Below are 18,937 nucleotides of genomic sequence, written 5' to 3'. Positions count from 1 at the left end.
TACAGGCGCCCGCCACCTCGCCCAGCTAGCTTTTTGTATTTTTTAGTAGAGACGGGGTTTCACCATGTTAGCCAGGATGGTCTCGATCTCCTGACCTCATGATCTGCCCGTATCGGCCTCCCAAAGTACTGGGATTATAGGCTTGAGCTACCGCGCCTGGCCGATCTTTTTCTTTTTCTTTTTTTTTGCATTTTCAGTAGAGACGGGGTTTTACCATGTTGGCCAGGCTGCTCTCGAACTCCTGGCATCCGGTGATCCACCAACCTCGGCCTCCCAAAGTGCTAGGATTACAGGCATGAGCCACTGCGCCTAACCTAAGATCTTGGACTCCAGGGTCTCAGAGCAAAACCAGAGGGTCTGACCCCATGGATTCCTCCCTTACCTGGTCAGAGCGACTGGACAGGACAGGGCGGCTGGCTGCACTGCTGGGGGCCACTTTGCTCTGTTGTGTCTCAGCTCCAAACTGTAAAGCATCCAAAGCAATCAATCATCAGGTCTGACAACCCCAGCCAACCCCTCTTCTCCTTCCTCACCCTCCTCTTTCCCTCTACTGACCAAGCCAACGCTGCTGAGGTCAAAGAGGCTGAAGGGCTTGCTGACCACAGCTTCCGTCTGGATGAAATTCCTCAGCATCTCTGTGGATGTGGTCTGTACATAGCCATAATCCTAGTGGTAAAGGAAAGACAGTCTGAGTGGTCAGTGGAGGGAAGGCGTAAAAAGGGGGAGTGGGGCCAGGCATAGTGGCTCACTCTTGTACTCCCAGGTCTTTGGAAGGCCGAGACATAGAGGAGAATGGTTTGAGACCACGAGTTCAAGACCAGCCTGGGCAACACAGCGAGACTCGCGTCTCTACAAAAAATAAACAATTAGCTGGACACAGGGGAGGAGGCTGGGGCAGGAGGATAGCTTGAGCCCAGGAGTTCCAGGCTGCAGTGAGCTATAATTGCACCACTGCACTCCAGCCTGGGCAACAGAACAAGACTGTCTCTAAAAGGAAAAAAAAATAGACTTGGCCTCCTAGCCACAGTATCCCACAGTAGAAGAGCAGATGTATCTCCAGGGGAATTAGGAGGGGCCACAGAAGGGGATCGTTGATTCTCACCAGCACTTCATCCAGGAGTTCGTAGACCAGAGCCACATTGCGGGAGATGGTTCCCTCGCCCAGGGAGCCACAGTAATCGCCCAGAAGAGTGGCCAACCTGAGGAAACACTTGGAGCGTGTATTTCCTCCTCTTCTCATACCCCTGCCAGCTAGCAGGTGCCCAGCCCAACCCTCCTCACCTGGAGAGCAGTTCTAGGAGGCTGAAGGGAGAAACGTTTTCTGAAGTCGTGACCACCAAATACAGGCCGCTGTGTCTGATGTGAATGAAATGACGGCCATCATGATGCTGAAATACAGGCAGGGAAAAGAGGCGTTAGGAAAAGGGAGGTGGAGTGATCAGAACCCAGGAGACCTGAGCTCGGATCCCGATGCCTCTTAATAGTCAGCAGTGACTTTGGGAGATACATGACAGATCCCTGAACCCAGCTTCCCAATGTGGAAACAGGGTTAATTACAGTAACTACCTCGAGTTGCTGATAATGGAGTCACGCAGGGAGCTGGGCCTGGTGTGTTGCTGGCGCCCAATGGACGTTTTTATTTTCCCCCACCCCCATTTCCCAGGCTGGGTGCGGTGTCCGGATCTCGGCTCACTGCAACCTCCGCCTCCTCGGTTCAAGCGATTCTCCTGCCTCAGCTTCCCGAGTAGATGGGATTACAGGCGCCCGCCACCACGCCCAGCTAATTTTTTTTTCGTATTTTTAGTAGACGCGGAGTTTCACCACGTTGGTCAGGCTGGTTTCGAACTCCTGACCTCAGGTGATCCGCCCTCCTCGGCCTCCCAAAGTGCTGGGATTACAGGCGTGAGCCACTGCGCCGGGCCTCTTGTTAGTTTTATTTGGAGAAATACACCCCCCAAGTGGAAGCTACCATGGAACCAGCCCTGGGAGGGAGCCGGCGCCCACCCGGCCCACCCGGACCCCGCTCCTCACGCGCCTCCCGCCAGTGGTTACCATGACAACCGGGGACTCGTCTCCTGGCAGTCCCGTCAGCTTCCGGTAGAAGAGCTCGGCCACATCCCTGCCGCCACTGTCCCCGCGGACTGGCGGGTGGAAGGACTCAGTGAAGGATCCTGCGGCACGGGCTGGCCCTGGGCGCCCCTCCCGCCCGGTCCCTCCGCCCCTTCCCAGCCCCGAGGGTCTAGGATACAGTCTTTGTAGATGAGCGGGTCCCCCTTGGAGGACAGAATGAAGAACTGGGAAATCATGGCCGTCCTGGAGAGCAGACAAGAAGACGGCGAAAGTTGGGCCTGCCCCGCCCTGAGGCCCCGGAACAAAAGAACGCGCGTGCGCTCGCCCTTTAAGAGCGATTCTCCTCCGCCCGCGCCAGCTTGGACCGCGGGAAACCCGGCGCCCGCCCCACCCCGCCCGGAGATTCCCTTCCGACTCCCGCACCGCCTCCCCGTCACTCATTCGAGGCCCGCCCGGCGATTGGCTTGCGACTAGCGGGAGGGAGAAAGGGCCGGCTTTTCCGATTGGCCCGCACGCAGTGGCGCTGGTCACGTGGGGAGCGACGTTTCGCGCCAATTTCGGTTGGCCGGCCACAGTCCACCGCGCGGACATTCTCAGCTTCCCCAGGAGCAGGACCTCTGAGCCCGCCAAGAGCTGCCGCACGGGCCTCGGCAGCGATGGCACTGAAGGACTACGCGCTAGAGAAAGGTACGGGTCTACAAGCCTGGGAGGGCGTCCTGCCCTGGGACCCTCCCGGGGAACACCTGTTGATGTGAGCCGAGGTCTTCGAGGACCGGGGTCGGCGGGTTCTGGGGCGCGCGACGCCAGAGGCAGGGTCGGGTTGCGGCCTGGCAAAGGCCCACGGGGTCTGGGAGGCGCGCGGGGGGCATCGACGTTGAAGAAAAGGTAGTAATCCCACTTGGGAAAGGTGTTACAGTCGTGGGGTTGTGGGGCTTGGGGGGCGCTACCCGGCTGGGGCCTGCACAGGGAAAAATCGCGCCCAGGACTTCAGGAGACTCTTTAAGGGCTCTAGACTCCGGACCCGCTTCCCTGCGCGCTTTTGGGCATTCCCAGGTTCCCGCCGCCTCCCCGAGGCGCGCGGAGGCCCCGGAGGCGGGCAGGCCGGGGTCGCTGCGCGCCGGGATTGGCCGTGTGAGGCCGCCCTCCGAGCGGAAGTGGAGCCGGGCGGAAGTGGCGCGACGCGGTGGAGGGAGTGTCGTGTAAACAGTGTCCTTCCGCGCGGCGGCCTCGGAGAGAGCTGCGACCCGGGGGGGCGTGCCTGGGTTCCGGGAGCTTCGCTCGGGCCCGGGAAAGGCGGCAGTGGGCTGGGATCGCGGTGGCCCTGGGCGTGCTAGCCAATGGCTGGACTGGCTCCCGCCTCGGGCGGAGGAATCCCGGGCTGTGAAGCGGCTGGAATCCGGGCCCATGTGCTTCTTTGTTTACTAAGAGCGGAAGCGCTGGCGGGATCGGTGGTGGCGTGCGGGACCTCCCTGGTGGCGGAGGTCCCGGCGAGATAAGGGACTCGGGGGACCCAAAGAAGGCAGGGGATCATGGGGGTGGAAAGAAAGCAGAGAACCTTGAGGCCGGAGTGTGGGAGGTCAATGGGGAACGGCGCTAGGATTTTAAACTAAAGTAGGGACAGGAATTCCCCTGGGGAATAGATGTTGGATCGCACTGTGCACTGCCACGGGCTCTTTATTCTTCGCTGGTTAAAAGACTGTGCAAAAGAATTATGCCCACTTTGGGGAGAATTCGGTAGGTTTATTTAAATGTTCATATTATTAGTTTATAGGCTGTGTTTTAGGCGAAAATAGGTATCTTAGATTTCTATCAGAGGGATGGGCAGTGATGTGTCTTAAAGTTTATGTTGTATGATTTTACATTTCACCTTACAGAAAAGGTGAAGAAGTTCTTACAAGAGTTCTACCAGGATGATGAACTTGGGAAGAAGCAGTTCAAGTATGGGAACCAGTTGGTAAGTATAAGATTGGGTAAAGGGAATGGGGAAGTGGGGTGCTGCTTAAGGAGCCATAAGAAGTAGTTTGGCTTGTTTTGTTAAAGACGTAACAATTAGAGGGTTTGGGGGCTGAGAAGCGAATATCGCTCTAAGTGGCACTGTGTTCTCCCCTGTGGATGCCCAGAGCCTGTGCTGAGTTCTCAGTGATGTATTTTCACATATGAACACTGGTGCACAAGGTAAATGTGGCTCTGAGGTGTTTCTGTCTCTTCCTCACCTGAGGTTCGGCTGGCTCATCGGGAACAAGTGGCTCTGTATGTGGACCTGGACGACGTAGCCGAGGAGGACCCGGAGTTGGTGGACTCAATTTGTGAGAATGCCAGGCGCTACGCAAAGCTCTTTGCCGATTCCGTACAAGAGCTGCTGCCTCAGTACAAGGAGAGGGAAGTGAGTGGCCAGAGAACAATGGCAAACAAAGGGCAAGGCATTTAAGCTTCTGTAGTGAGGCCGCTCAGATACTGATGTTTTCTGAGCAGGCAGAAAGAAGGGGCACTTCTGTCTGGTGTTCTCTGTGCTCTCCTTTCCCCATCCTGTTGCTCATTTATTTATTTGTTTATTTTGTTTTCCTTTAGGTGGTAAATAAAGATGTTCTGGACGTTTACATTGAGCATCGGCTGATGATGGAGCAGCGGATTCGGGATCCTGGAACAGCCCGAAGCCCCCAGAACCAGTACCCTGCTGAACTCATGCGCAGATTGTGAGTGGTCTCTGTTGGGAAGGATGTAGGGATTGGTTCTCCAGGATCTTGTTTGTGATTGTTTTCTCCCCTTAGTGAGCTGTATTTTCAAGGCCCAAGCAGCAACAAGCCTCGTGTGATCCGGGAAGTGCGGGCTGACTCTGTGGGGAAATTGGTGACTGTGCGTGGAATCGTCACTCGTGTCTCTGAAGTCAAACCCAAGATGGTAGTGGCCACTTACACTTGCGACCAGTGTGGGGCAGAGACCTACCAGCCGGTACGTGTGGAGCAAGGAGCAGGAAAGCACTTACCCATTAGTTGTTTTGTAGAGATTAATTTCATCCCGTGATGCCTATCGTTTTCTTTGGTTGTAAAAGTTGCCTGTGTGTTTGCCTTTCATTCTTGGGTATGTAATGGTCTTTCTACCTATTTCTTGGGTGTTTGTTGTTGACCCAGAGTTAAGTTCAAAAGGTTCTTGACACTTCCAAGATGTCTGCCATGAAAAGAAAATGTGATTCAAGGAACCGACCAACCCAATGGGGCTCTTTTCCTTCTGATTTCCTTTTGGTGCTTCTGTTCTCACATCTTAGATCCAGTCTCCAACTTTCATGCCTCTGATCATGTGCCCAAGCCAGGAGTGCCAAACCAACCGCTCAGGAGGGCGGCTGTATCTGCAGACACGGGGCTCCAAATTCATCAAATTCCAGGAGATGAAGATGCAAGAACATGTGAGTTTGGGGTACGTGGCCCGGGGTAGGTGGATTGGGAGTCCACTTGAATCCTGTAGTCACTTGTGGAGTGGCAGGAAGAAAGAACAACAAAAGAGGGAAGTGCAGGAGGGAGGTGGAACTAGAATTTCTGAGAGCCTTGGGAAGGGGAAATTCAGTACCTCTTCTATGGGCTTGTCTGTGACTAGGCAGCCTGGGAGCTTTTGAGTGGGATGCCTAGGGAGAGAAGGTTGGGTCCTCGTCCATTTCTCCTGGCCTTATGTTCCTTTCCCTCCCCTAGAGTGATCAAGTGCCCGTGGGAAATATCCCTCGTAGTATCACGGTGCTGGTAGAAGGAGAGAACACAAGGATTGCCCAGCCTGGAGACCACGTCAGTGTTACTGGTATCTTCTTGCCAATCCTGCGCACTGGGTTCCGACAGGTGGTACAGGTAAGGAAGAGTTTGACATGAGGATCGTCCCCTTTTCCCTCACCTACTCATTCTACGCGCACAGAGAAAAGTGAGCAGCAAAACCCCAAACAGAACCCAGGGATTTATCAAGAAATCGTTAGGGAATCCAGTGATGGGCAAGTTGAAGGGATTGCATCTGTATCCTCGCATTTTCTTGCCCAAGGGTTTACTCTCAGAAACCTACCTGGAAGCCCATCGGATTGTGAAGATGAACAAGAGTGAGGATGATGAATCTGGGGCTGGAGAGCTCAGCAGGGAGGAGCTAAGGCAGATTGCAGGTGAGGGTCGGGGAGATACAGGAAATTCCACTTACATCCTAGCCCTCTTTTCCCCCAAAAAATACAACCTTAACTTCTCTACAGAGGAGGATTTTTACGAAAAGCTGGCAGCTTCAATCGCCCCAGAAATATATGGGCACGAAGATGTGAAGAAGGCACTGCTGCTCCTGCTAGTGGGGGGTGTGGACCAGTCTCCTCGAGGCATGAAAATCCGGGGTAAGAAGGAAAAAGGGAGAGGCTCAGGGGGGATGAAGTCATTTAGGAGGAAAGTGTCTCTTAGGTCACAGTATAAGAGTGGAGATCTTGCCTTCGTGGACACAGGCAGGGCTTAGAAGTAATGCTGGGTATTAGAGGGAGGCAGAACTCAAAATTGCTCTGTTGTTGTCCAAGAATTGGGAGAAGAGTCATTCCAGGGCTGCCTTCCCTTCCTCCAGGCAACATCAACATCTGTCTCATGGGGGATCCTGGTGTGGCCAAGTCTCAACTCCTGTCGTACATTGATCGGCTGGCCCCCCGCAGTAAGTAGTTGGGCCTTGGGAGAGGTGAACATAGTGACAGATAGGGCCACAGTGTTTATTCAAAAAGTGGGGGTGCATGGTGGCTCACACTTGTAACCCCAATGCTCTTGAGAGGCTAAGGCAGAAGAATTGAGACCAGGCTGGTCTACTAAAAAGTTTTTTTGTTTGTTTGGGTGTTTTTTTGTTTTTCTTTTTTTGAGACGGAGTCTCAGTCACCCAGGCTGGAGTGAAATGGCGTGGTCTCGGCTCACTGCAACCTCTGCCTCCCAGGTTCAAGCGATTCTCCCTCCTCAGTCTCCCGAGTAGCTGGGACTACAGATGCGTGCCACCACACTTGGCTAATTTTTGTACTTGTAGTAGAGATGGGGCTTTACTATGTTGGGCAGGCTGGTCTCGAACTCCTGACCTCATGATCTGCCTGCCTTGGCTTCGACCTTCCAAAGTGCTGGGATTACAGGTGTGAGCCACTGCACCTGGCCTCTGCTAAAAAGTTTTAAAAATTAGTTGGGTGTGGTAGTGAGTGCCTATAGTTTCAGCTACTTGGAAGGCTAAGGCCGGAGGATGGCTTGAGCCCAGGAGCCAAGGTTTCAGTGAGCCACAGTTGTGCTCTGAAGAGAACCGGTGGGAGGGGAAGGGGCATGTTGCCAGCACCCCACAGATCCTCGGGCGTCTCAAGAGGGCCTGGGGGAGGGAGTGGAATGATCCCAGCGCAGGCCTTGCCTCCCTGGCCCATTTGTTGTCCTTTGTTTGTTCTCTTTCTTGTTCTTTCTTACTTACGGTTCCTTATTTCTTCTCTTCCAGGCCAGTACACAACAGGCCGGGGCTCCTCGGGAGTGGGGCTTACGGCAGCTGTGCTGAGAGACTCCGTGAGTGGAGAACTGACTTTAGAGGGTGGGGCTCTGGTGCTGGCTGACCAGGGCGTGTGCTGCATTGATGAGTTCGACAAAATGGCCGAGGCCGACCGCACAGCCATCCACGAGGTCATGGAGCAGCAGACCATCTCCATTGCCAAGGCCGGCATCCTCACTACACTCAATGCCCGCTGCTCCATCCTGGCTGCCGCCAACCCTGCCTATGGGCGCTACAACCCCCGCCGCAGCCTGGAGCAGAACATACAGCTGCCTGCCGCGCTGCTCTCCCGGTTTGACCTCCTCTGGCTGATTCAGGACCGGCCTGACCGAGACAATGACCTACGGTGAATGGAGCTCAACACCCAAAGAGAGGTCCCCTGTAATGATGTATAGGGAGGAGGGGAGCTGAATCACAAAACAAATTCTGCGCTCCTGGAAACCCCAGAGCCTCCCCCTTGCAACAGGGGCTGGTCCATGGTTCTCGGGGAAATGGTGGGTTGGGGCTGAAATGCTGATGAGGATTTTCAGGAAAGCGTGTCCCGTCCCTCCTACACTGTAACTGTAAGGAAGTGGCGGAGTTAAGGGAGGGACACCTAAGAGGACATGGGTGTGTAGCCCTAAAAAGGGTGTTCCTCCTGGCCTCCCCTCTATCCAGGTTGGCCCAGCACATCACCTATGTGCACCAGCACAGCCGGCAGCCCCCCTCTCAGTTTGAACCTCTGGACATGAAGCTCATGAGGTAGGAGAGCTGGGTGCAGACTGGCAAACGTTGGGTGGGCCATGTGAGCCTCCTGAAGAAGTGCTTAATCTTAGGGTGTGTTTTTCACACCACCACTTCCCGCTTCGGACATGACCAGAGCCTGAGATCAGCTTTTAAGTGGAAAATTCCACACTTGATACAATAGGGACATGGGAAACTTTCCTACACAATTTTTTTTTTTTTTTTTTTTGAGACAAAGTCTTGCTGTGTCGCCAGGCTGGAGTGTAGTGGCGTGATCTCAGCTCACTGCAACCTCTCCCTCCCAGGTTCAAGCAATTCCCCTGCCTCAGCCTCCTGAATAGCCGGGATTACAGGCGCGTGCCATCACACCTAGCTAATTTTTTGTGTTTTAGTAGAGAGCGGTTTCACCATGTTGGCCAGGATGGTCTTAATCTCCTGACCTAGTGATCTGCCCGCCTCTGCCTCCCAAAGTGCTGGGATTACAGGTATGAGCCACTATGCCTGGCCCACAAAAATATTTTTAATATAATTGCCTTTAGGTTATATGTGTCAGTTGTATACGAAATATGGGTGAATTCCATGTTTAGACTGGAGTCTCATCCCCAAGCTATCCCATTATGTACGTGCAAATACTCCAAAATCTGAAGTCTAAAACACCTGTTCCCAGGCATTCTGGATACTCAACCTCTATCGCTCTTTTTCCACGAGCCTCCAGTGTTCCCTCAGGTTTTAACTCCCTTTTAAATATTCTGTAAACTATTCTTTTTAAATATATCTGTTTTGCCATGTCATGCGCTCAGAGGAGGGGTCTGGATCATCTCTTAATGACAGATGGATTTGTCTTACCCTTACAGAGGCCGTTTTCCCGAAAGAAAAAAAAAAAAGGAAATAGCTTGGGAGGGTACTTGGGGGCTATATGTTTGGTGAAATCCATCAGTGATATTCAAGCCAAGCAAATACCCACTAATTTGTTTTTTCCACTTAAAGTTCCTGGAGGGGACCATGTTAAATGGGGAGCCCTGGTGCAGAAAACAACATGGGCTCGTATTCACTCCCTTCCCTTCCCCATCTCCCTCTTCTGCTTCCCCATGAACCTTCCCCCACAGGCGTTACATAGCCATGTGCCGCGAGAAGCAGCCCACGGTGCCAGAGTCTCTGGCTGACTACATCACGGCAGCGTATGTGGAGATGAGGCGAGAGGCTTGGGCTAGTAAGGATGCCACCTATACTTCTGCTCGGACTCTGCTGGCTATCCTGCGCCTTTCCACTGCTCTGGTAAGTGCCCAAACTGCTGGAGGACCATCTGTTTTGACCCTTAAAGGGGCAGCTCCTTACCGTGCTCTCATCGCCGACTCCCTCCTGCTCCAGCCCTGCCGGGGCTAAAGTGCTGACAGTGCAGATAGTGGTCCTCTCCATGCTACCGCACTGTGGGTACTTGCTGCTCCAGCAGGGCACGCACAGCGTCCATGGAGGGAAAGGCCTTTTCCCCACTTGTTAACCTTCACTGAGTGGGTGGTTGGGATCTGTTTCACTCCATGTCCTAGATCCTGTGCTACAGACCTTCCTTTCTGTCCTCCCATCTTGGACCTCAGTCCTGGGGGCTCCAAAGTGCTGTTCGTGCAGGTAGTGTGATTAACCGACCTACTGCTGAGCTAGCACTTCCCGAGCCCCCAGGACACGTTCTCTCTGCCAGTTGTCTTGGCTGAGCTCCCCAAGCTCCATCTGTCATGCTGGGGAGCCCAGTGGAGTTCAAAAGGGTCTGGTCTCCCTCACAGGACAGCTGAACTCCGGGACTGGCCAGTGTTGAGAGGCGGAGACTTGGGCAATTGCTGAACGCTGCCCTGGGCATTGCACTTGTCTCGGTCTGACAGTGCCGGCCCAACACTGCGGATGCTGGGGGGGTAGGGGGCTCCTCTCCTGTTTTGTGAGTAGGTGACCCATGGGCTGCCCAGCCTTAAAGCCAGAACAAGGGTGTTCCCTGACCTTGTTCCACTGCCCTCCTCCCGTTCCCATCTCTCCCCTACCTTCCCCTTAGGCGCGTCTGCGAATGGTGGACGTAGTGGAGAAGGAAGATGTGAATGAAGCCATCAGGCTAATGGAGATGTCAAAGGACTCTCTTCTGGGAGACAAGGGGCAGACAGCTAGGTGAGTGGTTTAGTGAAGGACAAAGCTAAGTCACTTTGGCTTTTGTGTCCATGTGTCTGAGGTTGGCCTCAATTCTAACACTGACCATCATTGTTCTCTGTTGATGTCGAGCATTCTTGTTTGTACCCTGACCTTACACACCCACTCATTTCCTTCAGGACTCAGAGACCAGCAGATGTGATATTTGCCACCGTCCGTGAACTGGTCTCAGGGGGCCGAAGCGTCCGGTTCTCTGAGGCAGAGCAGCGCTGCGTATCTCGTGGCTTTACACCCGCCCAGTTCCAGGCGGCTCTGGATGAATACGAGGAGCTCAACGTCTGGCAGGTCAATGCTTCCCGGACACGGATCACTTTTGTCTGATTCCAGTGTGCTTTGCAAGCCTGGGGGCCTCTTGTTCCCTGGTGGCCCGCCCCTTGGGAAGAGGCAGTGATGCCCTTGAGGGGAAGGAGGAGCCCCTCTTTCTCCTATGCTGCACTTAATTCTTTCTGCTAATAAAGTGTTTGTAGCTTGCCACCTTCTAGCCTGGGCCTTTCATTAAAACAGGGTATTGGGTGTTTTTTAGATTCCTACCTGTTTCTTTTTATGCTCCTATTTCATCCGCTCAGTAAATTGAGTAAGCTGCATCTCCCTGCCAGGCCCCAGTATAGATGCTGGGGATGTGGCAAAGACTAAGTGGTCCCTGCTGTTTGGAGATACTTGAGCTGGGGCTCCACTTTTTGAGCCCCCCAACTCCCTTATTTAGTCTTACACTGCCTGTGTGCCAGTCAGGCTCTGGGGATACAGCGCCAGTATGAAATGCAGTGTCTCTTGGTTTTTCCCCTTTTCTAGCAGACAGGTCATTACTTAACTACTTAGTTCCCAACTCTGTCTCTAAAGCTCTGGTTAGCGGGTGATGAAAATCGGCACAAGTGATCACATACAGCAGTCCCAACCTTTAGACCACTTCCTAGCTGCCTCTCCAAGATATGTAGTAAATGGTCATTGAGAAACTCCCTCCTGGTAATTCACAATGCCCACAGGATCAAGGCTTGGACTTGTTTCTAATAAAAATCTGCTTACTAGGCCGGGCGCGGTGGCTCAAGCCTGTAATCCCAGCACTTTGGGAGGCCCAGACGGGCGGATCACGAGGTCAGGGGATCAAGACCATCCTGGCTAACACAGTGAAACCCCGTCTCTATTAAAAATACAAAAAAACTAGCCTAGCCGGGCGAGGTGGCAGGCGCCTGTAGTCCCAGCTACTTGGGAGGCTGAGGCAGGAGAATGGCGTGAACCTGGGAGGCGGAGCTTGCAGTGAGTTGAGATCCGGCCACTGCACTCCAGCCTGGGTGACAGAGCGAGACTCTGTCTCAAAAACAAAAAAAAATCTGCTTACTATCCCTTCTGTTTTACGTGTGTGAAAAGTTAATTTCGCTCAGGAAAGTAGTCAATTGTCACGTTTATAGGGCTGGGCTATGTAAGATGATGTCAAGGGTGACATTAAAGTGTAGAACAGAGATGGCTTAGGTGGAAGCAGGCAGCCTTGGATGCTAATGACAGTCCACGTGACTGACACGGGGTCACTTGAAATGGCAGTGCCTCCCTCACTGAAAAGCATCAGAAGGGCTTGTCAGCAAGGCTCACGATGAACCTTGATGAACATCCAAGTTGACAAACCAGTGTGGTGCCTAACAGAGAGGACAGAGCCACCAGCAGGGGTGCTCAGGGGCTGATCCCCTTTATTATTAATGACAGCGGTTTCTCTCAATGAAGTGTAGCGCCCTCCCCTCTGGGACAGTTGCCTGACCCCTGTCCATCAGCCCTTCAAGTACCCTCATCAGAAGAAGAGCCCGCGCATTCGCCTGCCGATGCCTTGTCGATCGTAGAGGACGTTGAACTTGTTCACAAACTGGTTCATGGTGTTGCACGTTTTGGTGATGGTGCCGAGGTAGGCCATGAGCCCCACGTCGTTGCATTGCTGGGAGGGAACAGAAAGGACAAGTTCCTCAGGGGATCCCTTGTGGCATGCCCAGGAAACAACAGTCCCCTCTCCTCCATGTGAAAGTGACAGCATGAGCCCCACTTCCCCATCCAGGTTTTAAACTCACATCATAAAAATCTGTCTTGAACTTGTCTGTGCTGAGCACCGGGAGGCAGTGACACAGAGCATAGGCCTCCCGCAGGATCTCATGATTAAAGGGGACCTCTCCTAAAGGCACAAAAAGAGGCTGCATTAGTTTGGATGCTGTCACTTCCCCAGGAGGGAGAGGAAGAATGCCAGGGAAGTGCCCAGGGAAGCCCCTGTCCTACCCGCTTCAGAGGCCTTGACGTACTCCAAGATGAGCTTGACGCGGCTGTGCAGCATCTTGATGGCGCTGTGCTGTGCTATCAGGTGTTCGGCCACTGCAAGGGGACGAGAGCAGGAGGAGGTTGAGACGGGATGTGGCCACACCTTCCAACCCCACTTCCAAGGAATCCCCTCCATTACCAGTGGAGTTCTCTCCACTGCCTGTTGCTGTCATTCGGGCTACATGGTCTACACCAATGCGTTCCGCTTCCTCTGTGGCCAGAGTGTAGGTCAGCTCAGCAAACAGCATTGTGGCCTACAGGGCAAGGTAACCCACAAAGGGAGAATCAAAAGCAGGAAAGAGGCCAAGAGCAGGATCTGAGGGTTGAAGGGTACGGTATTACCTCTCCATTGATTATATCGATGACAGACTCAAAAACGCTGACAGGAAGCTGTGAAGGAGATGGAGAAACCTGAATACTATATGCCAACATTTGGACTAGCTGCTTTCACCCATTTCCTCTCATCTCATCTTCCCAAGAAACCAGTGAAGTAGGGATTACCTCCCTTCACAGTTTGCAGATGAAATGACTAAGCCAGAGTCACAGCTGGTAAGTGGCACCTGGCATTCCCCAATAGAGGAGTATCACACAGTAAAAGACAACAGTGACAATCACGACAGAGTAGGCATGGGGTATTACTCACATCTGTGTGCTTGGTCATAGGGTTCAGCTTCAGAAAGAGGGGGCTCTCGATGATCTCACACACCTGGAAGAGAAGGACAATGCACAGAAGTCAGTGACCCCCACCTTTCTCCTTCCCCTCATTCTCCATTCTCTGCCCCAGCATGCACAGGTGTGAGCATGTATACCTGCTTATGGACGTGGATGTCCGAGGGGTCAGGTGGCCCCCCTGTGGTATACCAACCCAGAAACTCCAGCTCCTTGAACACCTGTTTAACTGGAGGGGAAGGGGCCAGAACACACAGTAATTCTTTTTTTTTTTTTTGACACAGACTCTCGTTCTGTCGCCCAGGCTGGAGTGCAGTGGCACGATCTTGGCTCACCACAACCTCTGCCTCCTAGGTTCAAGCAATTCTGCCTCAGCCTCCCAAGTAGCTGGGACTTCAGGCATGCACCACCATGCCAGGCTAATTTTTGTATTTTTAGTAGAGATGGGGTTTCACTATGTTTGCCAGGCTGGTCTCTAACTCCTGACCTCATTATCCGCCCGCCTCATCCTCCCAAAGTGCTGGGATTATAGGCCTGACTCACTGCACCCGGCCTGACATAGTAACTCTTTAAACCATCCTTCCTCAATGTGAAACTCCTGGTGTATTTTCACTAGCTTCTCCTCCCTCCTTAAATCCTGGCTCAGTTTAGAATAATTACTCCCTTCTATCCTGTCTTCTCTCATCCTTTACTTTCTTTTTGAGAAAGAACTCTGAACGTGTTCTTTTTCTGAGATCTCTCCAGCTACTGTCTTCACTTTTTCTCCTCTGTTCTTGGCCACCTCTCGGGTTTCTTTCCAACCCTCTCCATCTTCCCCACCTTGTACATTTTTTTTTAACTCCCACTCCTCTTCCCCACATCTATTCCACTCTCACACTGCTCCTCCTTGGTGTAATAATATTCTTTATCAATGATAATCTTCTCTTCCACGGTGTGGGACAGCAGCTCAAAGGAGTTCATCACCTCGATATTTCGGCCCTCCTGCTTGCCAATCAAAGCCCCAATCACTGGGAAAGAGAATGACATGGAAAAGGTGACGTTAAAGAGACTTCTATGACCCGAGGGTCTGAGATGAGTGGGAACCAAGTATTGGGGAAACGATGATTTGGGGGAGGGGAATTGGCTCCAGTAAAGGAAGGGGAAAAGACCACTGTCTGGGGGAGGTGAGCAAGGAGAGTGGAGTCTATGCTCAACACTCACCCTGCACAGGCCGCCCCTCCTGGGAGCGCATGCGGATCCAGTGGTCGGAGATGTTGAGAATGACAAGGGGATGGAGAGCGACAGAAACACTCCCAGTCACTCCGGAGGCCATCACGCTGGGAACTACTAAGGGTGGAAGGAAAGAGAGAGGGTGAGAGTCCGGGCCCCACGTTCTTCCCTGGAGATGGCAGTGGGGGAGGGCGGAGCCCGGGCCACACTTTTCCTCCCGCAACTTATCCCAGGGAAAGATGTTGCTGCTCCGCCCTCCTCCCTTCTCCTGGGAGCACAGCGAGGCCTCAACGCACCCCTGAAGGAGGTCTCCGGAAGCCGCCCGCGCACGGTCCGTTACCTGCTGCATCCACCTCCATCCCGCTGCTCCCTCCGGTCCCGTTTGTAGCTGCAGCCGCCGCCGCCGCCATTTTCCCCGCGCCCGCCAGCCTCGGCCCCGCCCCCTTCCTTCCCGGCTTCCGTAAGGCGAGCAGCGCATGTTCGGTATCTCCGCGGCGAGCGGCGGGCTTGGCGTCCGGGGAGCAGGCAGTTCCCGGGTCGCGGCGGGCGGCACTCGGTGCGGGGAAGCCCGACGCCCTCTGGGCTTCGGTGCCTGCGAGTTTTCCCAGACTCTGTCCCTGCCTGTCGCCTGCGGGTGACCTTTGACAAATTAACGACTTGATCGTCCTCGTCTGTAAAATTGGGATAAGAACTCCTAGTTCTTCAGGCTGTTGCTGAATGAATGACATGTCGTGTTATTTCCCTCACAATAAAATCCAGACAACTAACCACAGCCTGCAAGGCCCTGCCTGATCTGGCCCCGGTCTGGCTTCTACTTTTCTAGCCCTTGATCTTCAGGCCACAGCTGCACTGGCCCTCATGTCTGGTGGTGGTGGTTTGTTTTGTTTTGTTTGAGACAGGGTCTCGCTCTATCGCCCAGGCTGGAGTGCAGTGGCCTGATATCAGCTCACTGCACCCTCAAACTCTCGGGCTCAAGTGATCCTCCCATTTCAGCCTCCCGAGTAGCTGGGACTACAGGTGCACCCCACCACACCCAGCTAATTTTATTTTTTTTTTTATTTTGATAGAGACAGGAGTCTCACTAGGTTGTCCAGGCTGGTCTCCAACTCCCTGACAGAAGCGATCCTCCATCCTTGGCCTCCCAAAGCACTGGGATTACAGGCATGAGCCACCACACCCAGCTCTGCGTGTCTGTTTTTCACATGCCTCACTCTCGCATTCAGGAGCCTGTGGTTCCTTCTCTTATTCATCATGGTATCCCCTGTGATCAACACGGTGCCTGACACATTGGTGCCTAGATACTTTTTGAGTGAATGAAGGAATAATTTGGGATGGAATCTGGTGTTGAGTTGCTCCATCTTGTGAAAGTTGCAGATACCAGGACAAAAATCACATTGTCAAGTCCAAACAAATTGGAGCCATGAGAACACCAAGGAGACAGGCTCATGCTTGCATGTCTGAGATAGGGACTGTCTCAGGGACTTTCGAAAATAACCCCACAAGGCCAGGCATAGTGGCTCACACCTGTAATCCCAGCATTTTGGGAGGCCGAGGCTGGCCAATCACTTGAGGTCAGGAGCTTGAGACCAGCCAGGCCAACATGGTGAAACCCTGTCTCTACTGAAAATACAAAAATTAGCCGGACGTGGTAGCATGTGCCTGTCGTCCCAGCTACTCGGGAGACTGAGGCAGAAGAATTGCTTGAACCCGGGAGGGAGAGGCTGCAGTGAGCTGAGATCGCACCATTGCACTCCAGCCTGGACGAGATAGAGTGAGGCTCCGTCTCAAAAATAAATAAATAAAATAACTCCACAAGGCCAGGCATGGTGACTCACACCTGTAATCCCAGCACGTTGGGAGGCCAAGGTGGGAGGATCACTTGAACCCAGGAGTTTGAGACTGGCCTTGGCAACATGATGAGACCTTGTTTCTACAAAAAATGAAAACAAAATTAGCTGGGTATGGTGGGGGTATGCTGAAGAAATTTATGCTTGGGAACTGAGTCAAAACTCCCTTCCTTTTTGTTCCCAGATAGCTGTAATTCCACAACCCTGTGTCATAGCCTCATACCTAAGCCAGGTTCCTACAATGGCGAAGGGCATATACCTCCCTAGATGGTCTCCCTCACAAATTGCTTGCCAGGACATTCCTCATTAGCCTCTAAATCTTTCAGCATAAACACTCCCCCTATAAACCAGCCCTAATCCGAGTTCTGTGAAATCTCATACTGACAATGTTGATTACAAGCTCATCTTCCCAATTATAGAACAAGGAAGAGACCAGGAATCATCCCTCCACCTATCATGAGGCAGATGCATAATTGACTTTTTCCTCCACTCCCTCTTTTCAAATGTTTATTGTATCTTACATAAAATGTAGATTTACCAAACACTAATGAGAACCTCACAAAAAAGTAACCATTTGCAGCAGGGTGCGGTGGCTCATGCCTGTAATCCCAGCGCTTTGGGAGGGGAGTGCATCACTTGAGGCCAGGAGTTCAAGACCAGCCTGGCCAACATGGTGAAACCCCATCTCTACTAAAAATATGAAAATTAGCCGGGTGTGGTGGTGCCCACCTGTAATCCCAGCTACTCAGGAGACTGAGGCGGGAGAATCGCTTGAGCCTGGGAGGTGGAGATTGCAGTGAGCTGAGATGGACCCATTGGACTCCAGCCTGGGCAACACAGTGAGACTCTATTTCAAAAAATAAAGTAAAATAACCATTTGCTGGACTGACCTCAGTGGCTCACGCCTGTAATCCCAGCACTTTGGGAGGCCGAGGTGGGCAGATCATGAGATCAGGAGATCGAGACTGTCCTGGCTAACACGGTGAAACTCCGTCTCTACCTAAAATACAAAATATTAGCTGGGAGTGGTGGCACGCACCTGTAGTACCAGCTACTTGGGAGGCTGAGGCACGAGAATCGCTTGAACCTGGGAGGCGGAGGTTGCAGTGAGCTGAGATGGCGCCACTGCACTCCAACCTGGCGACAGAGAGACCCTGTCTCAAGAAAAACAAAACAAAACAAAACAAAACAAAAAACATTTGCCTCACTGCCTCTCCTTCTGCTTTATTTTCCTCTTGCATGCTTTCTTCCCTTAAATACTGAGTTCCTGGCCAGGCGCAGTGGCTCATGCCTGTAATCTTGGGAGGCCAAGGAGGGTGAATCACCTGAAGTCAGGAGTTTAAGACCAGCCTGGTTTCGACCAGTAGAGGTGGTGAAACCCCGTCTCTACTAAAAATACAAAAATTAGCCAGGCATAGTGGTGCATGCCTGTAATCCCAGCTACTCGAGAGGTTGAGGCAGGAGAATCACTTGAACCCACTAGGCAGAGGTTGTAGTGAGCTGAGATCATGCCACCACACTCCAGCCTGGGTGACAGAGCAAGACGCTGTCTCACAAAAAACCCCAAAATTCACATCTGGCAAGTCTAGGCTGCTCCACCCCCTCCTTACCCCTAAGCCTAAGCAAGTTGCACACACTGCTCCTCCTGCCTCCCCTACAAAAAGGGGTACAGACACGTAGAAAGAGCCAGACAGACTCTGGCTCTAGATGTTTGTATCCCCACCCACAGTGTAAGCTCCTAGAAAGCAGGTGGAGAACTGTGTTATGACCCTGAACAGCCCTGTATGGTGACAGTTGTAACTTACAGGGGAATTATGCAATCTCTCCGTTTAGGAGCCTGGATGAAGGAAAGTTGAAGGGGCCAGCAACCGTCAATGGAACGGACTTGAGAAATCCTCCAGGAAGAGGGGTCTTCTGGCCAAAGGGAAGTTAAAAAAGAATTTATCTTATTCTAGTCCCCAGTGATCAACCAACCAGGTCTGGACAAACTGAGAGGGTTGTCAAAGAAAAGTACATAAGGCCTTGTTTCTGTTTGGAAAAACGAGGTCAGAAAAATGTATCTCTTTCGCGAGATGTTGGCTCACTGCAACCTCCACCTCCTGGGTTCAAGCGATGATTCTGCCTCAGCCTCCCAAGTAGCTGAGATATCAGGCTTGCGCCACCACACCTGGCCAATTTTTGTATTTTTAGTAGAGACGGGTTTTCGGCATGTTGGCTAGTCTGTTCTCAGACTCCTGGCCTCAAATGATCCGCCTGCCTGGGCCTCCTAAAGTTCTAGGATTACAGGCATGAGCCACCGTGCCTGGCCAGAAAAATGTATCTTTTTGGCACGGTGGCTCAAGCCTGTAATCCCAGCACTTTGGGAGGCCCAGACGGGTGGATCACAAGGTCAGGAGATCAAGACCATCCTGGCTAACACAGTGAAACCCCGTCTCTACTAAAAAATACAAAAA

At 52.7% G+C, this 18,937-nt stretch overlaps 3 protein-coding genes across 7 annotated transcripts in view; 1 reads left to right on the top strand and 2 right to left on the bottom strand.

Moving 5' to 3' along the window:
- The window catches only part of AP4M1 (adaptor-related protein complex 4, mu 1 subunit), a 9,406-nt gene extending 6,875 nt beyond the window's left edge, over positions 1-2,531 (bottom strand). For 3 of the 4 annotated variants that reach the window (XM_011943880.1, XM_011943879.1, XM_011943882.1), the window contains exons 1-6: positions 2,249-2,531; positions 2,053-2,141; positions 1,282-1,388; positions 1,103-1,199; positions 556-666; positions 383-463 (exon numbers count right to left, since the gene is read on the bottom strand). In XM_011943880.1, the coding sequence (XP_011799270.1) occupies positions 383-463; positions 556-666; positions 1,103-1,199; positions 1,282-1,388; positions 2,053-2,141; positions 2,249-2,306 (543 nt within the window). In that variant the 5' untranslated portion in view covers positions 2,307-2,531. Of the gene's footprint in view, positions 1-382; positions 464-555; positions 667-1,102; positions 1,200-1,281; positions 1,389-2,031; positions 2,142-2,248 lie in introns of all 4 variants that reach the window. The other variant, XM_011943878.1, reaches the window with a different exon arrangement.
- On the top strand, positions 2,081-10,944 carry MCM7 (minichromosome maintenance complex component 7). Its single transcript, XM_011943883.1, has 15 exons — positions 2,081-2,757; positions 3,945-4,024; positions 4,289-4,453; positions 4,639-4,763; positions 4,839-5,019; positions 5,333-5,470; positions 5,751-5,900; positions 6,085-6,199; positions 6,284-6,415; positions 6,634-6,717; positions 7,519-7,912; positions 8,224-8,307; positions 9,396-9,564; positions 10,325-10,434; positions 10,593-10,944. The coding sequence occupies exons 1-15, from the start codon at positions 2,727-2,729 to the stop codon at positions 10,792-10,794; spliced, it is 2,160 nt and encodes a 719-aa protein (XP_011799273.1). The 5' UTR covers positions 2,081-2,726; the 3' UTR covers positions 10,795-10,944.
- A 907-nt stretch (positions 10,945-11,851) lies between these two features.
- COPS6 (COP9 signalosome subunit 6) lies at positions 11,852-15,076 on the bottom strand. 2 transcript variants are annotated; one of them, XM_011943884.1, is made up of 10 exons: positions 14,978-15,076; positions 14,629-14,754; positions 14,304-14,435; positions 13,569-13,657; positions 13,403-13,465; positions 13,102-13,149; positions 12,899-13,013; positions 12,721-12,813; positions 12,519-12,619; positions 11,852-12,388 (listed from the first exon to the last, which is right to left on the bottom strand). In XM_011943884.1, exons 1-10 carry the CDS (start codon positions 15,045-15,047, stop codon positions 12,248-12,250), a joined length of 978 nt encoding a protein of 325 aa, XP_011799274.1. In that variant the 5' UTR covers positions 15,048-15,076; the 3' UTR covers positions 11,852-12,247. The 2 variants fall into 2 exon arrangements, with proteins under 2 accessions (XP_011799274.1, XP_011799275.1); XM_011943885.1 differs by having other exon boundaries at positions 14,629-14,751; positions 14,978-15,047.
- Between the last annotated feature and the right edge of the window lie 3,861 nt (positions 15,077-18,937).

This window comes from Colobus angolensis, unplaced genomic scaffold (genome assembly GCF_000951035.1).
Source record: "Colobus angolensis palliatus isolate OR3802 unplaced genomic scaffold, Cang.pa_1.0 Scaffold222, whole genome shotgun sequence".
In the NCBI taxonomy this organism is placed as follows: domain Eukaryota; kingdom Metazoa; phylum Chordata; class Mammalia; order Primates; family Cercopithecidae; genus Colobus; species Colobus angolensis.
This window is presented reverse-complemented; position numbering and strand designations above follow the sequence as displayed.